The sequence below is a fragment of the Apteryx mantelli genome, chromosome 13 (assembly GCF_036417845.1).
Source record: "Apteryx mantelli isolate bAptMan1 chromosome 13, bAptMan1.hap1, whole genome shotgun sequence".
Taxonomy (NCBI): Eukaryota; Metazoa; Chordata; class Aves; order Apterygiformes; family Apterygidae; genus Apteryx; species Apteryx mantelli.
The window spans coordinates 24,533,116-24,554,625 of NC_089990.1; the positions used below are offsets into that span (position 1 = coordinate 24,533,116).

The 21,510-nt window shown below is 44.1% G+C and overlaps 1 protein-coding gene across 1 annotated transcript in view; it reads left to right on the plus strand.

Moving 5' to 3' along the window:
• The window catches only part of LOC106489840 (exocyst complex component 1-like), a 43,083-nt gene that overhangs the window by 14,174 nt on the left and 7,399 nt on the right, over positions 1–21,510 (plus strand). Inside the window, exons 6-14 of the mRNA XM_013949100.2 lie at positions 3,529–3,756; positions 5,779–5,911; positions 7,706–7,815; positions 10,442–10,591; positions 11,221–11,314; positions 18,686–18,804; positions 19,049–19,159; positions 19,572–19,642; positions 20,684–20,924. Of these exons, the coding sequence (XP_013804554.1) occupies positions 3,529–3,756; positions 5,779–5,911; positions 7,706–7,815; positions 10,442–10,591; positions 11,221–11,314; positions 18,686–18,804; positions 19,049–19,159; positions 19,572–19,642; positions 20,684–20,924 (1,257 nt within the window). The remainder of the gene's footprint in view (positions 1–3,528; positions 3,757–5,778; positions 5,912–7,705; positions 7,816–10,441; positions 10,592–11,220; positions 11,315–18,685; positions 18,805–19,048; positions 19,160–19,571; positions 19,643–20,683; positions 20,925–21,510) is intronic.

A 21,510-nucleotide genomic window follows, 5' to 3' on the forward strand; every position in this document is an offset into this window, starting at 1 on the left:
AGGAAGAAAACAGGAAAAATGAAACAGAACTGGAAGAAGATGAAAAAATAAAAGATAAACTGTAACAGAATGGGACAATGGAGAAAGAACACATTATTTTCAGACTAGTGAGCTCTCTTACCTTTATTAGAGTTGCCATTTTTATTGCATTTTTCTGGAAGATAACTTGTTTCTTTGAGTGATGGATCAAAATAATGAGAAAGCTGCTTTGAGCACTTATGTTATGTTAGTATAACTGGTTCTAGGATTTTATAGTTAGACCACTGAAGAACTAAGGGCAAAAATAAGCCAGAGGAAATACCCTAAAATGTACTAGAAATCATAAACCCTAAATCCTGCCTCCTTCAGCGCCAGTATTTGCTCTATTCCCAAAATGTATTTCTATATACATTTGGAAATGCAGTAGCTAATCTGAAAAGCAGAACTCCTGACATCTGTACTGAGACAGACTTACTGCTTGCTCTCAGCAACTCATACAGGCACTTTGCAACTCGGTTTCCAAGTTGTAAAATACCCTACAGGGGTAAATAATGAATCTCTTTTAAGTTCTTTGAAATGAAAGGTGCTGTCAAATACATTGTTTTAATGCTCTCTGATGAATAAATGTCACTTACTGTTAATACAAATTAATTAATGAGACATTTCTATTTCTGAAGATTTATCTAGGATATTAAGTGTTATTAATGCTAATACATTAGACTAGGACATGCATATATTTAAATATTTTTCACCACATCACAGCGATAACACCTCGCCCTTCTTTTACAATATTAATAAGCCTCTGCTAACTGATCTCTTCTGGGGATTGAGAAACATTTTGCAAACAGTAAGAAGCGCTTATTTGCTTTGGAGTGAATAAAAGCATGGCCTTTGCACCTGGGAGGCCTGGAGCTCTGATTTTTACATTGGTATTCCTACGTACTTACAGGTTCCCAGCACCCACTGAAACACATGCAGATTTCTGCAACTTTGCACCATGTCCAGCAGGAGAGTTATTACCATTACCTGAGCTGTAACTCTCTGGAGAGCACTTTCTGCCAGCCATTGCCCTGCCGATTTCATCGGCACTACTTTGCTCTAGGCAAACCCCTGTAGGTCTGTAAAGCCCTAATAAGACAATCTGAAGGCACAGCAGTGACAGATAAGTGGGAGGTTTATGGCTATAATTCAGGAGCACTTAATAAAACATGGAGATCCAGGCTGAACCTGTGGTCATGGGCTGGAGTCCCTGGCATGAGGCTGGAAGGCAGCAGTGCGGGAACGGAGGCTGTTTGCGCCCTGGCAGGTCCCTCGTGATGGCCTTCCTAGGAGCTGGTTGAGCTCTGGGCAAAAGGAATATTTACTTAATATTGTTGTTGCTTTTTGAAATAAGTATCTGCATGGATCAGCAAGTCCAGCTTCAAACCCGACTACTGATCCTGTAGTGATCACTCTGTGTGCCCTCCTGCGCTCCCTGTAGAAAACCTGTATCTCCTTGTATGTACCTTTTCATAGTGATCAAAGCATTTGCTAGATTTCAGGCTTTTCTTTTCTACATGATTCCTCTGTCCTTTCCAGACCTCTTGTGAATCTGTCAGTCTATGGCTGAAGCCATTCCCTAGGGCTGAAGCCACTCCCCCCAGTCCTTTCTCCCATGCTTTCAGCTATGCCTTTCCTAAAATGGCACCACGTTTACCATGGTAAAGTGTAATCCACACTTTGACAGGAAGACCAGAGTGGCCAGGTTCAGTTCTGGGCTGCAGAGTGGCTCTCACACGCTCCAGCAGCACCTCTCCTGGGGCCAGCCCTCCCCCAGGCTTAAGAGCCAGCTGGAGATCTTGTCTTGTGAGGCTGTCTTTGTACCACCTTTAGATCAGGGGCTACCAGCACAGTAGCAATGCAGGTGGTTCCTGAAGAAGAGAAACTCGTTATCACAGGGGTTATAGAACTCCAGCATCTATTGTGCAGAAATCCTGATTGCAGAGATGGAGATACTGGACGCGATTCTGTGCAACATGCTCTAGGTGACCCTGCTTGAGCAGGGGGTTTGGACTAGATGATCTCCAGAGGTCCCTTCCAATCTCAACCATTCTGTGATTCTGTGATTCTGTGATATATGCTTAACTTAGAGCACCAGGCTAGATCCAAGCCACATTAACTAGGCAATCATGAATGATTCTTGTGAATCACCAGACCATCATGTCAGCTATGATGGCAAATAACCTGGTAGCCACCTCAGTGAGTAGTGGTTACTTGCCACATAAGCCAGAGCTTGTTTCAGAGAATGGCAGCTCGTCTGGTCAATAAGCCCTCTTTTTTCCTTTGGAGGTGATGAACTGTGTCTTTGACATCATAAGACACCTGTGCAGCACTTGAAAAGAGAGGCCTGACTTGGATTGACAGGACTTTGCTTTCCTTCCAAGCATTCTCCATTGGAGAGCTGAGCATGGGATTTACTGAGGGGTACAAATGCTTCTGTTGTTGTTGTCTTTCATTTAATGAAAAAGTCATCAGCTAATGGAAATATCAGCAAAGACAAACTTGTTTAAAAGCTTTGTTAACAGAGAGAAAAATAGCAGACTGGAAGCTTCAAGCCTCCCAGGCCCATGTCTATTGATTACTTTCTTTGATATCCCGCATGGTACTTAGGCCCTGAAAATGATACAATTAACATTTGGAAGTCTCTAGTGGAGCTTGTCAGCAATGATTAACATGCAGTTATATCTCTACCACAGGTCAAAACAAATGCCTGAGACCTCCCTAGGCAAATAGCACCTTCAGTTTTCTTATTTGAGACATATATATGTGTATGTTTCATGCATGATTTAACTGTTTATTAATTCCACTGCCAGAACAGCTCAGCTGAGCAACAAACTGGCAGCAGTCTCAATGCCTGTGTTGACTGCTTAGTGTGCTGTGGCAAGCACTTTTATGGCCTTTGGCATGGCTCTGGCCCTGGTCTTGGTAAAAGGATTTCATTACAAATGTCTTGTGATTGACATACAAATACTAGATCCCTCTCTGGATTCCTTACGGGACTTTGCCAGTTGTGGGGATTAAGGGTCAGAGACTCCATCCAGTGTCCTCATGGTACCTCTCCAATGCATAGAAGGAAAGGTGGGGGTGCAGAAGCCACTGGGACCTGGTACCCTTTCCAAACCCACAAAGACTGTTTTCTGCTCACGGTGGGATTCACTTGGGGACTCAGCAGTAACCTCTCTGTCATATCAATCCAAAGTCCTCTGAGAATACATTTTACTCTCAGGGAAGGGTCTTGTTCTGACCTGGCACTCGACTTGCAGACCTATGCCAATGTAGGGTTTAGCTGAGTGCAAAGATAAGACATTGATCTTTTGCAGGTAGCAATGCAGAACACATGCAATTGTAATGACTTCTTGAGCGTTACAATGACAGGAACTCTGATTTGACTTGGGAGGGTGAGTGTCAGGATCTTCGGCTGTGTTTTACATAACTGTGAAACCCCTGTGGGATATGGCAATGATCAAACCATGGTACAGTGCTGGAGCCCTCTTCTTCTCCATTTTACAGGCCAACCTTAGGGCCATTATCTCTTCTGAGAATCAAGTGACACAGCTGATGCACTCCATTGACGATGCCCTGGCAGAGGTGGCCAGAGTGGAGGACACCTTGCAGGTCTACGATGAGCTACTGGGAAGCGTGAAGCAGCAGATGGACCACATCTACCAGGAGAACTCCTTACTACATCGTATCATCTCCAACAAGACGAGGCTGATGGATGAGATCCTCTTCCTCACAGTATGTGGATTTGCAAAGGCACAAATCTTCAGTCTGTTGAATCTATTAGAAAAGCTTCCAGTGAACCTCAAACACCCTGAAAACTATAATCTGTCTTCAAAGGGTGTACAGCTCCTCTGGCCTAGAAATGAGGGACTTTATTGTCTTGATACTATAATGATGGCCACACAGGTGGGATGGGCTACAGATAGACTGGCAGAAGGCATGATGTATAGTATCTTCACTGTGGTACTTTGCTGTAGAAGGGTCCCCCAAAACCATTTTCATGGGCATATGGATCTTAACCTATGTGGCCAAGGACCCCTCATCTTCAGCTCTGTCGCCTTTCACTTGTGATCCTGCAATCTGTCTTTCACTGGCATCATTGTGACCTTCGTTTTACACCCTCTGAGGCTGCTGGTGCAGTGCTTTTATCCTTGCATCCAAAGTGCTGATACCCTCATGGTCTTGTACCTGCCAATTCTCAGACATTGCTATGTCTGGTTTCTGGGGTTTCTTGTGGGAAGCAATAGCCACTGATGGCAATTGCTTTCTTCCTCTCTTTGCTTGGTAGCCTTCAATTTATATCTTTGTACTAGGGAAAAACAGCTTAGTAGATGTTATTAGTAGATAATAGTCATTTCAATAGCCAATTAGCATTAGCCAATAATATGATGTACAGAACTTAATGGGCAATTAGAGCTAGAGCATGCAACACCTCTCCCTGATCAAAGGGTGCTGCAAAGAGAGCTGCATAATAAAGTGCATCATAAGCAAGAACAACCACTGGGGAGTTTGAGTGGTTCCTGATGAATACTATACAGTTACTATGAGAAAAACGTACCAGGGACTCCTTGCTGCACTGGAGAGGAGCCCAGGAGAGGTTATTTTTCTAGGGACCCCATTGCTTCTCTTCTTCTTCTTGCTTCTGCCACTGGTGAGAGTTTTCCCTTTCCTTTTCTCTCTTTCACTTTCTTCTCCCTGCTCTTTAAAAGCAACTTTACTGTTAAGTCAATGCCTGCCATCGGCTATGGACCCTGAAAATGAATCTTTGTGCATGTCAGCCTATCTCAGCATCCTTTCTTTGTGGCACCTTATAGCCACAGAGACACTGGCTCTAGGACCAGCATAGTTAGTAGAAAGACTCCTGATGAGTCATGGGAAGATGGGAAGGCAAATTACTTTCAAAGCAAATGTGCCATAGATGCAAAAACTATGTTATAATAGTATAGATAATCCTCACTTCTCCTTGATATGGTGACTGCTATACATTAACCTTTTCATTTCTGAGTAGCACAAGCTGCATTTTCCTTAACTTTTTCTTGGAGCATTTTTCTCATTTTTAATGGCCAAAGCTTATATTTCCTCATCTTTATGGGATGCTGCTGCCTTTGCTGAGTTTGTACCATACCCAGAGTTGGGGGATTATAGTATATGGATGGAACCCTGGAGGTGAAAGATTAAAGAGTTCTCATGAGCTAGGGTGCACCAGTAGGCTGGTGTGGGTGTAGTATTACAGTATGGGTTACAGTATGGGATACAAGCAAGATGTTGGCCTCACACAGAACATCCCTGCCCAGGTCACCATATGCCTGTTTACAGCTGGGTTTTGGTGGAGGATGAGTACGGAGTGAGACTCAACAGTCCTCTTTAGGAGCCACATCAGGACACCCCACATGCTCCACCTCTGAATTCTTTCTCCTCCCCACCACCTTGCTTCCAGCTATGATACCAGAGATGCCAGCCCTTTGGGAACTCATGATGAGGGTCATCAAGCCTTCCTCTAGGACCCCTGTTGTTGTTACTGTGCAGACCTTTGTTTTTGATGAGAAAGGAGTACCACAGTATTCTTGGTGGATAAATGCAACCCAGCAGCTTAAGGTAGCACTTGGCTGTTTCAAGCTGGGACAGTGCCTGGAGATACCCTGGCAACCTCCCCCTGCATACCTGCATCCTCACAGTGTGGGACATCCCATAGAAAGCTGGAGGGAGGAGTGAGAAGCTGGATATGCTATACCTGCTCTCTTGTGGCTTTGTTGTTAGACTAACCTCGATCTCAGCAAGCAACACTGTGAGGCCCTGAGCCAAGGAGATCTTTCCAGCCCCAGCAGAGTAAAGGCCTGCACTGCTGCAGCAGAAGCTTTATCTGGCTGCATGAACATTCAGATACAGCCTGGTAAGTAGAGGGCAGATATTTATGTCTGCAACCAGTAGAGCCATAGACTCATCAGCCAGGTGTGGTGCACACCCAGCATCAGTACTGCCCAGCCCTTACAGGTAGTCACTGAATCACTGAAATAGGAGGTCTTTGTGGAGATGGTGTTCCCAGGGATTACTTCACACACTTCCTAGGCAGCCCTGAAAGTTGCCTGAGGCAAAGTAGAAAAGAAATAGAAGGCAGGCATGCATCTGGGAAAGTAAGCAGTGGCTGTGATGCCAAGTGCAAGTTGTTCCCTCCCTTGCATGTCAGCCTTCTCTGATGGGAAACTGGCTGCAGGGAAGGACCCTGCATCTTAGCTGGAACTTCTGGCTGCTCCAGACTTCCCCTGACCTGCTATTTCTCTCCTGACCCCATATGAAATGCTGTTCACTGTTCTGCTCACTTTCTTTCCTGAAGACAGTGATGCAAGTCTGTCTAGGCCCTGAGGGCACTAATAGGCACTACTGTCCCTGATTAGCCCCACCTGGGACTCCCATTCCCACCCCCTGCCTACTTCAGCTCAGCCCTGGGCCTTTTGTCCCTACCTGAGCTTCTTCGTAGGTGTATGTGCCCACAGCCCTTTCTCTGGTCCTGTCCCCTTTTGCTCCTGACTGGGCTCCCTGGTTGTCCCATGGAGCTGGTTCATCACCTGCCTTGTCTGGGGCTGTCGATGGACCCTGTTATCAGCATCCAGCTCTGTGTGCTGCATTCAGACTCTGCAGGACTGCGCTTGGTGTGGGCATGGCCTGTGCTGGGGTCACCCTCAGCTCCCTGCTTGCCTTCCCATATGGAGCAGCTGGCTCTTGCTGCTTTGAGAGTGTTTTTCTTTCCCACCTAGCAAGATTTGAGCAGTGACACTGACCTGGGGGTACCTGGGGCACATGCTGTGGACATACAAACACTATTTTCTTGCTATCCACCTGGGGGTGCTCACAACCCCTGCTAGCTGGGAAAATAAGCTTGCAGGGACAGTTCTCTTCTGAAAATCTTGCTGAAGCTTTTGAAGTCTTAAGCAGCTACACCTAGAAGCACATTCAAGTAGGACTGGGAAAGCAAGTGTAAGATTACCTCTGTACATCCATGGAGATAAATAGCTGGGAGAGACTGGCTTCATTCCCAGAAAAATCCAATTTATCCTGCAAATGACCAAGTTGGTGCATTCACATTCAATCAGCAGGTTGTAGGCACCTCCCTATGGGCTGATACACTGGCTGGTCCAGTTAGTCTTAAAGAAGAGGCAAGATTATGGTAAGCCTCTAAACTCTTCCTCTAAATACCTGGGTTTAAGGCATGGTTGTGAGCCATTTCTGTACAACAGTTCACCTACTCTTACAGTTAGGGAAGGAACTGGTGGAAGGATGTGGAAACTGTGATCTCTTGTCTGTATTCAAATGTGGAAAAAATATCATTCTTTGTAGCGGTATCCACTGTGGATATACCACTGTGGATGTTGTTGGAGAGCTGCTTGGGTACAGGGACTTGATTAGGGCATGAAATTCCAAGCTTTTCTTATGCAGTGACTGGGCATTTGGACTTGACCATGGCTGATGAATGTTTTGCTCTTCTTTTTAATTTAAACTCCCTCCCAGTCTCTCTAAGTGTAATTCTACAGCAAGTCTTTTTCCCTTTGTTGGCTTTTAAGTCATAGTATTTCTTCTAGAACTCATGCCTTGAAGAACCATTTTATTTGTCAGTGTGCTGACTGATGTTTGTCTTTGAGCACAACAGTCTGCCACTCCATGCAATGATACCCTCTCTTTTACCCTCAAGGTTACCGGAAGCTACAGTCTGTAGCTGAGCGGTTGATCATGTTTGAAACACTGAAGCAGAACTTCGAAAACAGTTTCATCAGTCATATTACAAACATCTTTGAACTGCAGGTAGGTTTCACACTTCACATGCCAAGCCAAAATTCTGAAAATTTTGAATATTCTGGTAACATAATACCAGTGGTGTAGAAAATGCTAACATTAAAGTACTCCCCAAAAAGCCAAAGAGACTTTTTTACACACCTTCACTCTGCAGTCCCCCTCAGCCTTCTGGTTGGTTTTGCAGGCACACAGAAGAAAACCTATTCTAGAGTGGTTCTTTCACTTCAGCATAGTTCTGCATATAGTAGGCTAATCTGAAAGGCTTCCCTCCCATGGCAGTTATTAATCCTCTGGTTATGCTGAAAAGAAAAATGTTCAGGCCTAAAGATTTTTGGGTTAGGTTTTCTTGTTTTGCTTTGGGAGTGGTGGTCATTGTTTGTCCACTTGTAACATAAAACACTGAGCTAAAAATCAGTCCCTGGAACCTTTGATTAAAATTTTCAAGTCTTCACCTTGCAATTTAAAAAAATGGTGGACAATATCTCTATGGAGAATAATTTGAAAGGAAAATGATACCCTTCTAGATTTCATTTTATGAAGTGAAAAGGACCACCTCCCAAATGCTTAGTATTATATGCTTACATCTTTAGCTTTCTCTTTCAAACATTAAACATTAAATCTGGGAGGGGATGTGACTGACAGGGAACTGCCAAGCGCTTGTCTTTTGAAAAGAGAGGAGTATCTTACAGAAGAGCATAGAAAAAAATTCATGGTATATATATTTTTTTGTCTTTGAGGCTATATTCAGATTCCTCTCCAAGGCCTTAGTGTTTGCTCATGTTTTCTCCAGTCCCATTCCTGAAAAACTGAAAGCAGCTTTGACATGCCTGCAGTTGCCTTAGTGGGTGCTGTTTGTCTGGACTGGACACATAATTTAGGTTCTTCTCTCATATGGGTTTTATGTGGCTTGGCTCTGTTAACTTTGATGGAGTTACTCCTGATTGGATTGAGAAACAATTAGATGCCAGCTGGTTATGAGTGTCTGCTATAAGTGGGTTTGCATACTCCTGCAGACTGTTGGAAAGAGCTGTGTTGCAGCTCATTTCTTAATGCCAGTACCTGGTGTCCTCGCTTAGTGTTGCAACTGGTCTCATATGCAATGTAGGAACTTCAGTCTGGATACAGCAGTAGAGTTTGCTATTAAACGAGTTCTTGGTTTGCCACCAAGTGGTTCTGCCGCCATCTCTCTCTATGTATCTAACAGATCACAGCAAATTGCCTCCCAAGAAACCTCACCATAATATCATGGGCTATGATTCTCTTATTTCAGACAAGTGGCCTGTGACAACAGCACAGAGCTGATTGCTTGACCTGTGTCCCCTTATGCATCTTGTATGCATGGACTGAATTTCCGCCTCTCCTTCAGCAGTCCCTTCTAAGATGAGATGACTGGCTTTGTGGATAAGAGGAAAGCAGTGGATGCTGTATACTTTGAATTTAGCAAGGCCTTTGACATAGTCTCCCACTGTACCCTTACAGCCAGACTGGTAAGACATGAAGTCTACCTAAGCAGACAATAAGGTGGAAGGAAAATTAGCTAGATTGCTGGGCTCAGAGGGTTGTGATGCAAAGTCCAGCTGATGACTGACTACTAGGGGCATTCTTCAGGGATAAATACTGGGGACAGTACTGTTCAATGTCTTTATTAACAGCCTCAACAACAGGAGAGTTCTGGGTTCACCAATGAATTTGCAGGTGATGCCGAACTGGGGGGAATGCTCAATATGCTGGAAATGACCTAGATAGACTGGAAAAATGGACTGACAGGAAGTGTAAGGAGTTCAACAAAGGCAAATGCAAAGCACAGGAAGTATGAGAAGAAGCCAAAGGCATTGGGTCTGTTCAGTTTGGAGAAAAGAAAGCACTTAGTGCTGCCTGCAACTGCCTAACGGGAGGGTGGAGATGGGATGGAGCCTGAGCTTTCCCAGAGGTGCCTGGGGACAGGATGCAGGGGCAACGGCACAAGTTGGAAGACAGGAAATTCTGACCTGATATAAGAGCAAAAAAACTCCTCCCATGATGGTGATCAAGTATTGAAACATGGGCCAGAGAGTCTGTGGTATCTCCAGCCTCAGCTGGATATGGCCCCAGACAACTTGCTCTAACTAGGCCTGATGTGAGCAGACGATTGGACTCCAACCTGCAGAGTTCCCTTCCCACATACATGACTCTGCTTCTGTGAATGCTATATCCCAGCACAGCCAGGCCCTGCCAGATGCATCTCATCAGGCTATTTTTTCTGTGACTGCTCAGCATCCTTCCCCCACTCCATTGCATCCCCATCCAGAGGCACACTCACCTCCCAGTGCTTGGGGGGACAGTTTTCCCGTACAATCCTGAACAATGACTTTTTCTCCTGTGTCTTGCCCTAACTAGTTAGGGGAAGACACAGTTAGCCAGAATATGCCACATATTACCAGTGAGCCGTTTTATTCCTTTGGACTCTGAAATGTTCCTACAAAATAGGGTTAAACTTGGAGTTCAAAATGAACATGTGTGTTCCTCTTTGCCCTTTAATTTGCTTCTCAAACATTTTCAGAACTGGAAGTTCAAGGGTGATTATGAGGCAATTACTTTTCAGAGCTTTTCATGACTATGGTTTGTTTAACTCTTTCTGCTGTTTCTGTTGCTTTAGGGAAATACTCAAGTCCCAGTTCTTGTGCAGCATGTTGACAAGCTAGTTGCACCGAGCCATAGACTCCACCATGAGGAACTGGTGCACTACACCCCGCTTATGGCCTGGCTGAGGAATGCCAACCCAGTTCTGTTCTGTGATCTTCCCAAGGTATGACTGAAACCCTTCAGCAAACTGCCCACCAGAAACAAATTAGTCAAACTGGTGGTGAGTGCTTGGTTTCATGATGCCTGCATTTCAAACTGCCTGCCATCTTCCAACATTGGAAACTTCTAGGAGAGAGTCAGCCAGCTTGGCCACCTGATGCTGGACCTCTGTGCTTGGTAGAAATCACCAAGAAATGGGACTTGGGGCAGACATGGTTTTGAATAAAAAAAATCCTGAAATTCTAAAGTTTAGTCTCTTAGTACAGAAATGCCCAGATGAAAACAAAATGAGAGAGACATAAATATGAAATGAATGTGGTTAATCTTGTATTTTATTCAACACTGCTTTATGTAAATGGTTCTGGGGAAGCTCTATCTTAATATGCTTGTCCTCTGTTAATAGGGGCTTGTTAAGTAATTGAGATTGTTCTTTGTATTTCACTGAGGTTTGTTTTCTATTTTTCATACTTGTTTTTGCCCTTCCAAAGGTCTCACACACAAAGACCAACAGGTCTGTTTCAGTTGCCTTCTGCTAAATTTTGTTGTAAGTGGGAGGGTGAAGAAAAAGCTACAAAAGCAGTTGAGATGGGAGCTGTTCATAGACAGATGATGATGTCTTCCTTGTCTTTCCAGGTCTATGCCCAGAATCTCGGCAGACTCTATGACAGGGAAATCAAAGCCTTTTTTGAACAAGCCAAAACCCTCTTGTTAGGAAGAAGAAAGGCCAGTAAGTAATTCTGCAAATATGACCTTTGTGCTGCTGAGCAGTGATTTATTTGTAAGTAGGCAACACAGCAGTAGTCCCCATCACATTTTGTGCCCAGATTTTGTGCCATGAATTTACTTTCTCCTCTATGGATCAGGTCTCCAGCTGGCAGCAAGTGACAAGTGACTCTGATTTACACCAGGGAATATGTGTGTGTGAGTCTTGGCTCCATGTATTATTGAGCATAGTTTATGTGCTTCTCAAAGCTGTAGCTTTTGTGTGACTTCCCCTTTTAGGACTCACAAAATATGCATGGGTAGCTGAGATCATATCTTGAGGAGTCATAAGAGAGGGGGACATGTGACTACCAGTTTAATGTCTGGTCCTTATTTCATGCAAGCAGAGCTGGTCACAGCCACCTTAGACACTCTTTTTCCCTGCAAGGAGATGGCATAAAGTCTGTCCCTAAAGACACAAGTGTATTCATAGCAGTATTTGTGAGATCAGAATGATTTCATAGTGAGTTGACTGTGGGACCATGTTGTCCCAAGCTGATCATTTCAACAGTAATCTCTGCATCTGACTCAAAATATTCCAGTCAGGTTTTTCTGAAAATAAAAAGAGAAACTGGTTTATTCCCTCTGGAAGTCTTTGATTTTGCAAAAAACACATTTTCCTTTAGTAAAACAAAGTACTGTAATGCAAAATTCCCTGACAACTTGGCCCAAGTTGAATGTCAAAAAACCACTTTGCTTCGTGTTTAGTCTAACAAAGTGCTATCATTGCTTCTTCCAGCTCTTCATCTATTTTATCACTCTGTCTATATCCCAGGAGACACTGTATGTTCTGGCTGGAGCTGGAGGACTAAGCCTAGGGAAGGAAATGGGACTTATGCCTAACGGCTGAAGGATCCAAGCAAAAGGCTCTCTCTCACTGTAGTTGCTGGGCTGATCACATAGCAGTGATTTTACCAGTGGCCCCTGTCCAGCTGACACACAGTTGTCATGATATTTGCCCATCTTTTGTCTTCTGGGGTGAAGGACATGCCATTCCTGTGGTGTATAAAGGATGGTTAGTGAGTCTGGATAATGGGCAGCTGGATCAAGTTAACCTGAAGCCCACCTGACTGCAGGATCAAACCATTGTAGATGACTTTCACTTCTCTAGCCTTCCCAGGGCCCTTTTACTCAGTTTCCAAATTGGCTGTAAAGGACAGTGCTAATATCTGGGTGCCTTGTTGTAATTTCCTCTCTGCTCTGTGGACCTATGAGGAACTTAGTGAGTCTCAAGCAAGGACAGGGAGAGCCTATGCTAGGAGCAACTTGCACAAGAAAGGATACAGGACAGAGCTTCTGCCTGCAGCTTTTCCCACTTTGGGGACTACAGCAGGAAGCTTCCATTGTGTCCCAAGTTTTGCTGCTGTTGACTGGTGCTGTGTTCCTCCAGGTGGGAGCACTCAGCACCATTTTATTCTGCATCGTGGCTGCAGCAATTCATCATCACAGTGATGAAGGGACAGAGCACTGAAAAGCATGAATCGGACTGAGTGCTGTGTCTGCTCAACCCCCTTGCTACTTTCCCAGCACTTCTCTGTGGGTCCCAGTCCAGGGGTGGGCCCACAGTTTCAGGCTGCAAACCTGAGATGCTAGGCAGTGATGGTCCAGAGAGCAGACTGGAAAGTCCAGTTTAAAAACCCTAGAGCTTCCTGAGGCCTCTCCAGTCTTCGGAGCAGAGGAGATTTAGCTCATCTCTAAGGGCTGGTGTCACTTTTCCATCCCCAGGATTAGCAGTCCTGTCTGGTGTCTTTCTGCAGAGCAGCACAGATCTGTCAGCCCAGCTGGGAGAGGCTGTGTGTGAAGTGAGGGACACAGGAGCACCTCTCAGCTCCCATCCCCGGGTGTGCATCACAGTTGTATCTCAAATTTGTGCCAGAATGACCAATATACCCACCACCCTTTCAAGCTCCCCCTATTCCCTACCCATTGCCCAGTTCCCCAGGAAGGAAAGACAACCATGCGTACCAGAAAAGCAGGCAACTTCAAGACCAGGGAACCAAATGATGATGTGCAGTAGTAATTTAGGACTGCAATTTAGACACAGCTTGTTGTTTAACAAGTGATCAGCAAAGCTGAGCCATGAAGAACTTATACCAAAATAATTGCTTGCTAAGGAGGTATTCTCTCTGTAGCTGCCTAAATGCATTTTGAGAGGAGGGATTAAATCACTGCAGTATGCTTGGTTTAAAATATAATCCCTTTAACAATTCACTAAACTATAAGTAATATGTAAAAAAACCTGCTGACATAGTTCTAGTTGGAGATCATGGTCTTGCTGACTATGAAAGGTGGTTTTGTAAAGAAAACTAGCCCAGCTCCTGCCATGGAGCGCACATCAGCTGTTTTATGTTTGGGCTCAGACCTGCATTACCATTCACAAGAGTCAGTGCTAGCAGTGTACATGTACCTGCAATGGAGCACACATGTCCTGAAGCCTTTTTGTTTCATTCTGCTATGAAAGAAAAAAAAACTCACTAAAAAATCTTTTTCCACTGGAAAGAGGAGGAGGGGAAAAGGAAGATAAATTGGGCTTTCTCTCCCTTGTTCTTTTCATTTTCAAAAATTTAACCCCTTTGGGGGAAAAAAGAGAGAACTGGAAAAGAAGAGAAACAGTAGAATTTTGCCACATGCTCAGATACTAATTCTTAATTAAAATATTTCATTTTGCTAGAAATAGAGAAAATGAACAACCCCAGAAAAACTCTTCATAGTCACCAGAAACCTATTTTTCCAGGCCAGAATGATTTGCCAAACTAGGGATACAAGCAAGGGACAATTATCATGAGACTGAAAAACAGGGATCAACGACTCTCTGCTATTTATAGCAGAAAAGGGCTGATATGATAAAAAGCACTAAAAAATGAGTTATATAGGAAAAGTGAATGGGACATTATTACTCCCCCCTTGTAATTTAAAAACAAGGTTAAAAAAAGGCAATAATAAAGGTGATAATAAAAGGCAATAGAACAAAGAGATGCTCTGAAAACTGCTGTTAGGAAATTCTTTCTGTGTGATGCTGTTTTGTATTGTACCAATTTACTTGTTGCTACAAGTTGTTACTGAGGCTGGAGGACTCAGGAAAGACTATAGGAAGAAGATAACAAAAATAAAATCAGGTGGTAATAATAATTCTAGGATAATGCTGGGATAATGAACTATCTGACAAAGAATAGCATTTCATAAGAACTTTAAAGGAAGAGACTTCTCCCACGGGCCTGTTAACAGACTGTCAAAACAGACAGTGATGGGCTGGTGTTGGGTTGTCACACCTCGCAAAGATTTATTGGCCAAGGTCAAGGGCCCAGAGGAGAACTGAGTGCTGCCTATGTGCTTCCTTTCCAGCTTTTCAAAGACGCAGTGCCTAGCAAAAGGCAGCTCTGGGAGGCATGCCCTTCATCTTCCCCAGATCTCCCCAGGTCAGTTATGTGAGCTGGCAATAACACATCAAGGCAGGACCCAACAGACAGCAGACGATTACCCAGTATCTAGAATCCCCCCCCCGTCACGCACCGAATGTGTGCCTGACCATTACCTTCGTTCCCTGTCACTCAATCCCGCAGACAATCTGTAGTTGGGAAATTCATATGCCTCTCCAGTGCTCACCTGCTTTTGCCCTGCCTGTGCTGACACTCAGCTGTGGGTACACCATTGGCATTGATAGCTCGTGTAGGATGAACTCCACCTTCCCAAGCACTTTAGCATCCTTTCTCTTATGGATCCACCCTCTTTGGAAGAGGGGATCTGTGTACCAGTAGAGCAGTCACGATAACGAGCAGAAAAAGAGGTAGAGTCACGGACTCACCTTTGCAGTGCTCAGATGAACCCATGAGAGGTATATAAGAACGGAGGGATCCTAGTTTCCCGAAGCTTGTGCTCTGGCTGTTCTGACAGGCACTCCATTATCTAGCTTGCCCTTTGGGGAGATAGCTATTTGGGAAAGCTGGGCCCACGGCTGATACATCTAATATTGTGCTGGCAGCCTGTGGCAAAGCTGGGGTTACAACCAAGGACTCCAAAGTCCTAGCCTGCTTTTATCACTGTAATCAGTACTTTGTCATCCTGCCAGGCTGCACGGCTCCTCGCCCCGTCTGCCTGCAAGATAGTGTTCCCTCAGTGTCCCCTAGAAAGTGCTGAGGAGATATTCTAGTCAGAACCAATTTGCTTCCAGCAGGTTGCATAACTCGATGCAAGCTGTTTTGTGCCTCACCAGTAAGGAGACAGATTCACGATGTGGTTTCTGCACTCGGCCCAGCAGAGATGGGCTTCTGGTTTGGCTCACCTGTCACATTGTGTAAACCAAGTAGATAAAAAGGCAATGTTCCTCTCCGGACCCCCTGATGCCTGGACACAGCACTTCCTGGGGAAATGTGCTCTTTCTTGCTTAAAAATAGGAATTCCTGATAAGCACTAATAACTGTGCTGGCAGCAAGCAAGCCCTGGGAATTAGCAGTGGGGAAGCAAACTGTGATCCATGGTTTATAAAATAATATGATCAGGTTCCATTTCCTGAGGAAGGGTACATGCTTTTATTTAAATAAAAGGAAATAACAAAGACTGTATGTAGGATAAAGAGGCCCTCGTTCCTGGCTGGCAAAGTAATTGATGGGCTCTGAGCAAGGGACTTTAATTCTGCTGGGTAATAGGAAAAAAAACCCACAAAATTTGTCTCTTTGCCAAAGCACAGCTGGGTTCGCTCAGAAAGCTATTAAAATGCAGGAACATTGCAGGTGCAGAGATGGCTTGGCTATTAAAGAGTCCCTTTATGAAAACAGACTTGTTAAAAATAAAAAAGATAGTGAAAGACATGTGTTGCAGCAAGTCTGCCTAATCCTCTTTTGGTAAATGTTAAACCAGTGATTTCCTTTTAGTGCTTTGTCTATTTTTCTTTCATGTCTATGTGGCTCCCATAAAAAAGGGAGTAATTAAAATCCTGGGATAAAATTCAGTCTCTGTGAAACCAACTGCAGTGATGGAAGGCCATTTCAATGGCTCTAAACCTGTTATTACCCACTTATAAATTACCCCAAAGTGGGAAGTCACTTCCCTGCTCTGCCATCTCCCTACTTGCACTTTGTGTACTGACCAAAGGTGCAAGTCTTAAGTTCAACTGCTGACCTAGCTGATGCAGGGTGCCTGTTGCAGCACCTCAGCGTATTGCTCTGTCTCCACATTCTCAGAAGCACTGCACTAAATTTGCTGCAGGCATTAAGAAGAGGACTAGTAGGAGTGGTGCTGGAACATGCGGCGCTTACTGGCTGAGGGAGTTTAGTGCCAAAGCAGAGGCCTGGAAAGGCTCCTGGGACAGGGATGGGGCTGGGCTTTTGGGTCTGGGTCTGGTCTTGATGTTTTTTTCTGGGCTACACTTGGGCTCACAGATCTTCCTGGCTGGGGTGATCACTGGAGCTTACATGGCTTCTTGATCAGGTTTGAAAGCTGAGACCTGCTACCTGTGATAGAAACGACTCAGGGACCCTTAGGGCTTTTCAGGCTAGGGGTAGGGTTTGGGGCTTCAGGGTTCACACTACAAGGTCCAAGGCTGAGGCTGGTGTTGCTCCCACAGCAAGGATGAGTGTGCAGTAGGATTCCCTTCATTAGCGTCAGGGTAGGCAGGTAAGGCTAGTGAGGCTGTGGTCTTGTATGGGGCCCTGAGATAGGACTAACGTTAATTAGTGGGTGTGCGGGCAGCATCCTTTGCTCCTTGGTATAAGGAGAGGTCTGAGACAGGTAGGAAGTTCACCAAATACTGATTTTTTGTCAAACTAATTACATTTTCCTGCAAATGAACTGCTCCCCTGAGCAATGCAGTTAGCTCTGCTCAGATGAGTTTGCCTGTGCGTTTCAGGTGCTGAGTCTGATCTGGATGTACGGTGGTTTGCGTTGCTCGTCAGTAAAGCTATCAAAGGCCAGCTCCTTCCTAGTCTCCGTTAGGACCTGTCTTAGGTTTATTTTGCAGGAAAAGACAATTTACCCATCTAAGTGCTCTCTTTCACTTGTCCTTCTCCAGGGTGAACTGCCTAATGAATGAAACCCAGGCCACAAGGACACGTGCCTCATATGACAGGCTAATAACATTTCTCGTCCTTGTTTTAAAAACATAGGCTTACTCTAGTTCTCAATGCCTGTTTCTTTCTACTCATTACTGTGCCAGTGATTTTTTTAAGGTTGCTTCTGTGCCTCATAAAGTATTGTTAATGTTGATCAGTTCTAAATATACTACCTGTAGATTTGAAAGTTTGCTTGTTTATTTATTATGGGAGAGTTTAGAATGCAAACCCCAAACCATTTACAATTAATTGCAAGTCAATATTTTTTTCTCCTCATTCCCTTTTCCAAGCTGAAATTTACAGCCTTGAAAAATTTATTCCTGTTTGCTGCAGGGAGATAATTTTTCCTGTTTTTTTCCACTTCCCAATAAGAAAAATATTACTTATTCATCATATCCCATTGCAAAGCATGCAAAGAAGATTATGAAGCAGATAATTAATTTTCTTGGGTTTTTTTGCAAGACTGAGGTGATGAGCAAAGTTGTCTGTCATCTCTCATCCCTGCTCATCATGTAGAATATCCCACAAAACCTTTCCAAAGGTAAAATCCCTGAAGGTAGTAACTCTAACAAGGATGTTTCAGATGTTACAGGAAATGGAAAGATGGCTTGAGTCACCAAGGACCTCTAAAGTTAGTGGAATGATACAAATTTTTAAAATGAATCAGAAAATGATAGGGATATTTCCTCACTGAACTTTCCAGTGATATAATGGTATTTTTTAATGCAAATTTCAAAGAATATTTTCAACTTTTCAGCTGAAGCCAGCCAGCCAGTAGAAATGCTGTGGTAAAAACTCCTAATGTTTAAAAAGTGTATTAATTTCCAAATGAGTATTTATGAGTTTAAAAAGCAATTTTTTTGAGAAAAGCCAACCCTCCCTTTCAGGGATTTTGTTTAATATCAATCTGCCATAAAAAACAAAGCAACAAACATTTTTTCCTGAAACTCACTTATGCTCTTATCACCATAGATTTTTTCATTCCCTGGCTCTTGAGAGTTTGTATTAAGCATTGAATAGGAAAGGGGTAAGTGTCACAGTCAGGGAAAACAATCAAAAAGGTAACAAGTGAAAGAATGAAAACCAGAGGAGAAAGTAGATTTAAAAATGAGAACAAAGCCTCTATCCCCTGCATATCTGAATCTGATGAAAATCTGACACAAAAAGGCCAATTCACACATAAGATCAGGAATAAAAAACCATGTAAATCCATTAACATTATCAGAGCATCTGGAGAGACCAAGAGGAACAGAGATGTTCATATGCCTACCAAATTACTGTGCCTGTTCCAGGTCTACAGGAAGTCTTAGATAAGCCAATGGTGACTGGGAGCAAACCACAATCTCGATTAAGCCTCCCTGAGAGCAGAGAGGGCCAGGACGACATACCGAACAGAGGCAACGTCGTCAAAGTAAGGAGCTGAGATTTACTAAATGGTTCACGTGTCCCACAGAGGCTGTGCACAGTGTTGCAAGCCACCCCACAGTCCTTTCTTTAGTGCTTCATATCTGGAGCAGAAGCATATATGTTTTGTGCTGCTGGCATCTTTCCTCACAGTGGCTTAGACTTCATTTCAGGTGGACACGGACATCTACTCCAGTGTCCTCAATGTGTGCTTGAAGGGGTTTCTAATGTGCCCAATGGTTTCTGAGCAGATGTTGGAGCAGGTGCTGAAAGAGCTGCAACCCCTTTGCACTGCAGAACAGTGGTTCATTGAGAAATTCTTTCTGCTAAGCCAGGATGCTGCAGACCTGGAGGTGCTGGAGGTAAGTATGAGGATTGTGTCCTCTCCAGTCCCATTAGAAAGTCCTCCCACCTGACTGATACAAAACTCAGCAGGCACAATGTGGGAGCTGCTTACCAGTATCAGATATCTGAGATGTTCTGGGCTCTTGTCTTCTAGCAACAGTCAGTGTTAAGTGTCAGGAGTCAGTAAGGGGGAAGGATAAAAAAACACAGCTTCCTGAGGGTAAAGGATAATTGCATTGGACTTAATCAATGGCTCCAGCAAAATCACAGGATCTCTGTCAGCATGTACCCAAGCACTGAACATGGGCCTGCAATATGAGGCAGCATTATTTCTGCTGTCATGAAATGCAGATCTAAAGTTCTTCTTTCTGGGGGAGAGCACAAATCTTGGCAAATGAATCATATTTTCCATCCCATTCTTTCTTTCAGGTGTCTGCCACTAAGGGAGGAGAAAGCACGGCATCTCCAGAGGACCCTCCTTGCACCAAGCCTCGGAGCCAGTATGTGGGGAATCAGGGATAGCTTACTGCTCTAACAAGGGCATAGCCTGGAGTGTCCTATAGGGACTGGCTGAGGAACTGATGGAGGGACTTTTCCCCTCCCTCCCTCCCTCCCCCCACTCTCCATCATCCAGATTTCAGTTATACGGTCCCAAGTTTTGTGCCCTGGACAGCCATAACCAGGAGACATCTTAGCTGGGCATGCAGAGAGGCTGAGCAGAACCTCCTGGTTCTGCCTCTTCTCAGTACAGCGGCTCTGCTTCAGGGTGGATCAGCAAGTGAGATTTACGTCTCATGAGAAAGTCCTATGTTTGATCAGTTTTAGTTCCTTATTATCAATGTGATAAAGTGAAAATATTTTATGGAACAGAACCTTTAAAAAAAAAGTCAGCATAAAAACACTGAAATGTCATTTGGATGGCAAAACAGGAAAAGTTCGATAATAACAACTACATAAAGAATAGTACAGACAGTATAGCATATATACTGTACATTTCATATATGCATGAATACTATATGATATATATTCTATTATATATACTCTCTATAGTTCTATATGATATATACTATTATATTTTGAATAGTAATATTGACTTTCACAGAAAATCAAAGCAAAACATTTGCACTTTATTGAAATGAAAAGTTTCACCAGTTTTGAAGTGAAACAAGGACTTTTATTTGTACTTTACTTTTCTCTTGGTGAAAATGTCACCAAAACCAGTTCAACCCTGTGAAGTGTTTCAGTGTTGGTAAAACTGCTTTTACCAGCAGACTACTCTTCCACCAAAAAAACAGCTCAAGCAAGCTTACATCGGAGGGAGCTGAGCAGCTTGACTCCATGGCTAACCTGTCCTCCTGCTGGAGGATGAGTTCACAACCACCCAAGCAGAGACAGTGAAGAGCAGAAAGATGACCCAAGTGTAAACAGGCTGTACTGTGATAGAGAAGGCTTTGATTCTCTCTTCTCTAAACTCACCCATGTTTGCTCCAGCTGGCCACGGTGCCAGTGCTCCTCCTCATTTAACGGCTTACTTTTTTTAGACTAGATGAGCCTACAACCCAACTGCTAAGTGAGATCTTCAGTTCCCTGGAACCAGAGCTGAGAGGCTTTCTAGATGTTTGCAATAAAGTCCACCCATTCAGCTGCTTGCAGGTCTTGGTTACCTTGAATGACTCCGTCTTTGAAATGTGGGGCTCTTCCTCATCTCTCCCCTCATCCTTCCTCAACACTGTTCTGGGCAACATGCTACTCCTGGCCAAGAGCAGCTTCAACAAATGCGTTGTGAGTGTCCCATTATCAGTAGGAATAAGCCCAAGTAGTCCGGAGTAATGTTTGTCTTCCTCTAGGATCATCTAAACTCCTATTCTAACATAAGTTACTACACCTACTGAAGGTGGTGCTGGTATATATGAGGCAGGGGTCTGGCTCTCTGATTTTGGGAGGACTAGAACCTCATTGAATCAATGTTGACACCAGTGTGAGGAAAGTAGGGCACAATAAACCTAAGCGTCATGTGCTCTTTACCTCATCATTCCTGACTCATCGGGATGGTCAAACTGAAGGGTTTTTTTTTTTCCATTCACAATGCTGGGAGACTGTGGGAGCTGTGACAAGAAGGTCAAATGGTCAGAGCCAAGCTCTTCTGTTCTCATGTGGTGCAGCAGGGAATAGTCGAGGACTGGGCTGCAGGGAGGGAAGTGTGTGAGAACTGAGATCCTGCCAGAAGTGGCAGGGGACCCTGGTCTCAAGTTCATTGAAGACAAGGGAAGTCACGTGTTGACAGCAAGGGCATTTGAGCCAAGACTTGGAGCAGCAAGTCTGTTCATAAACCTGTCTGAGGAGTGCTGGAAGTGGCGATAGTGAATAC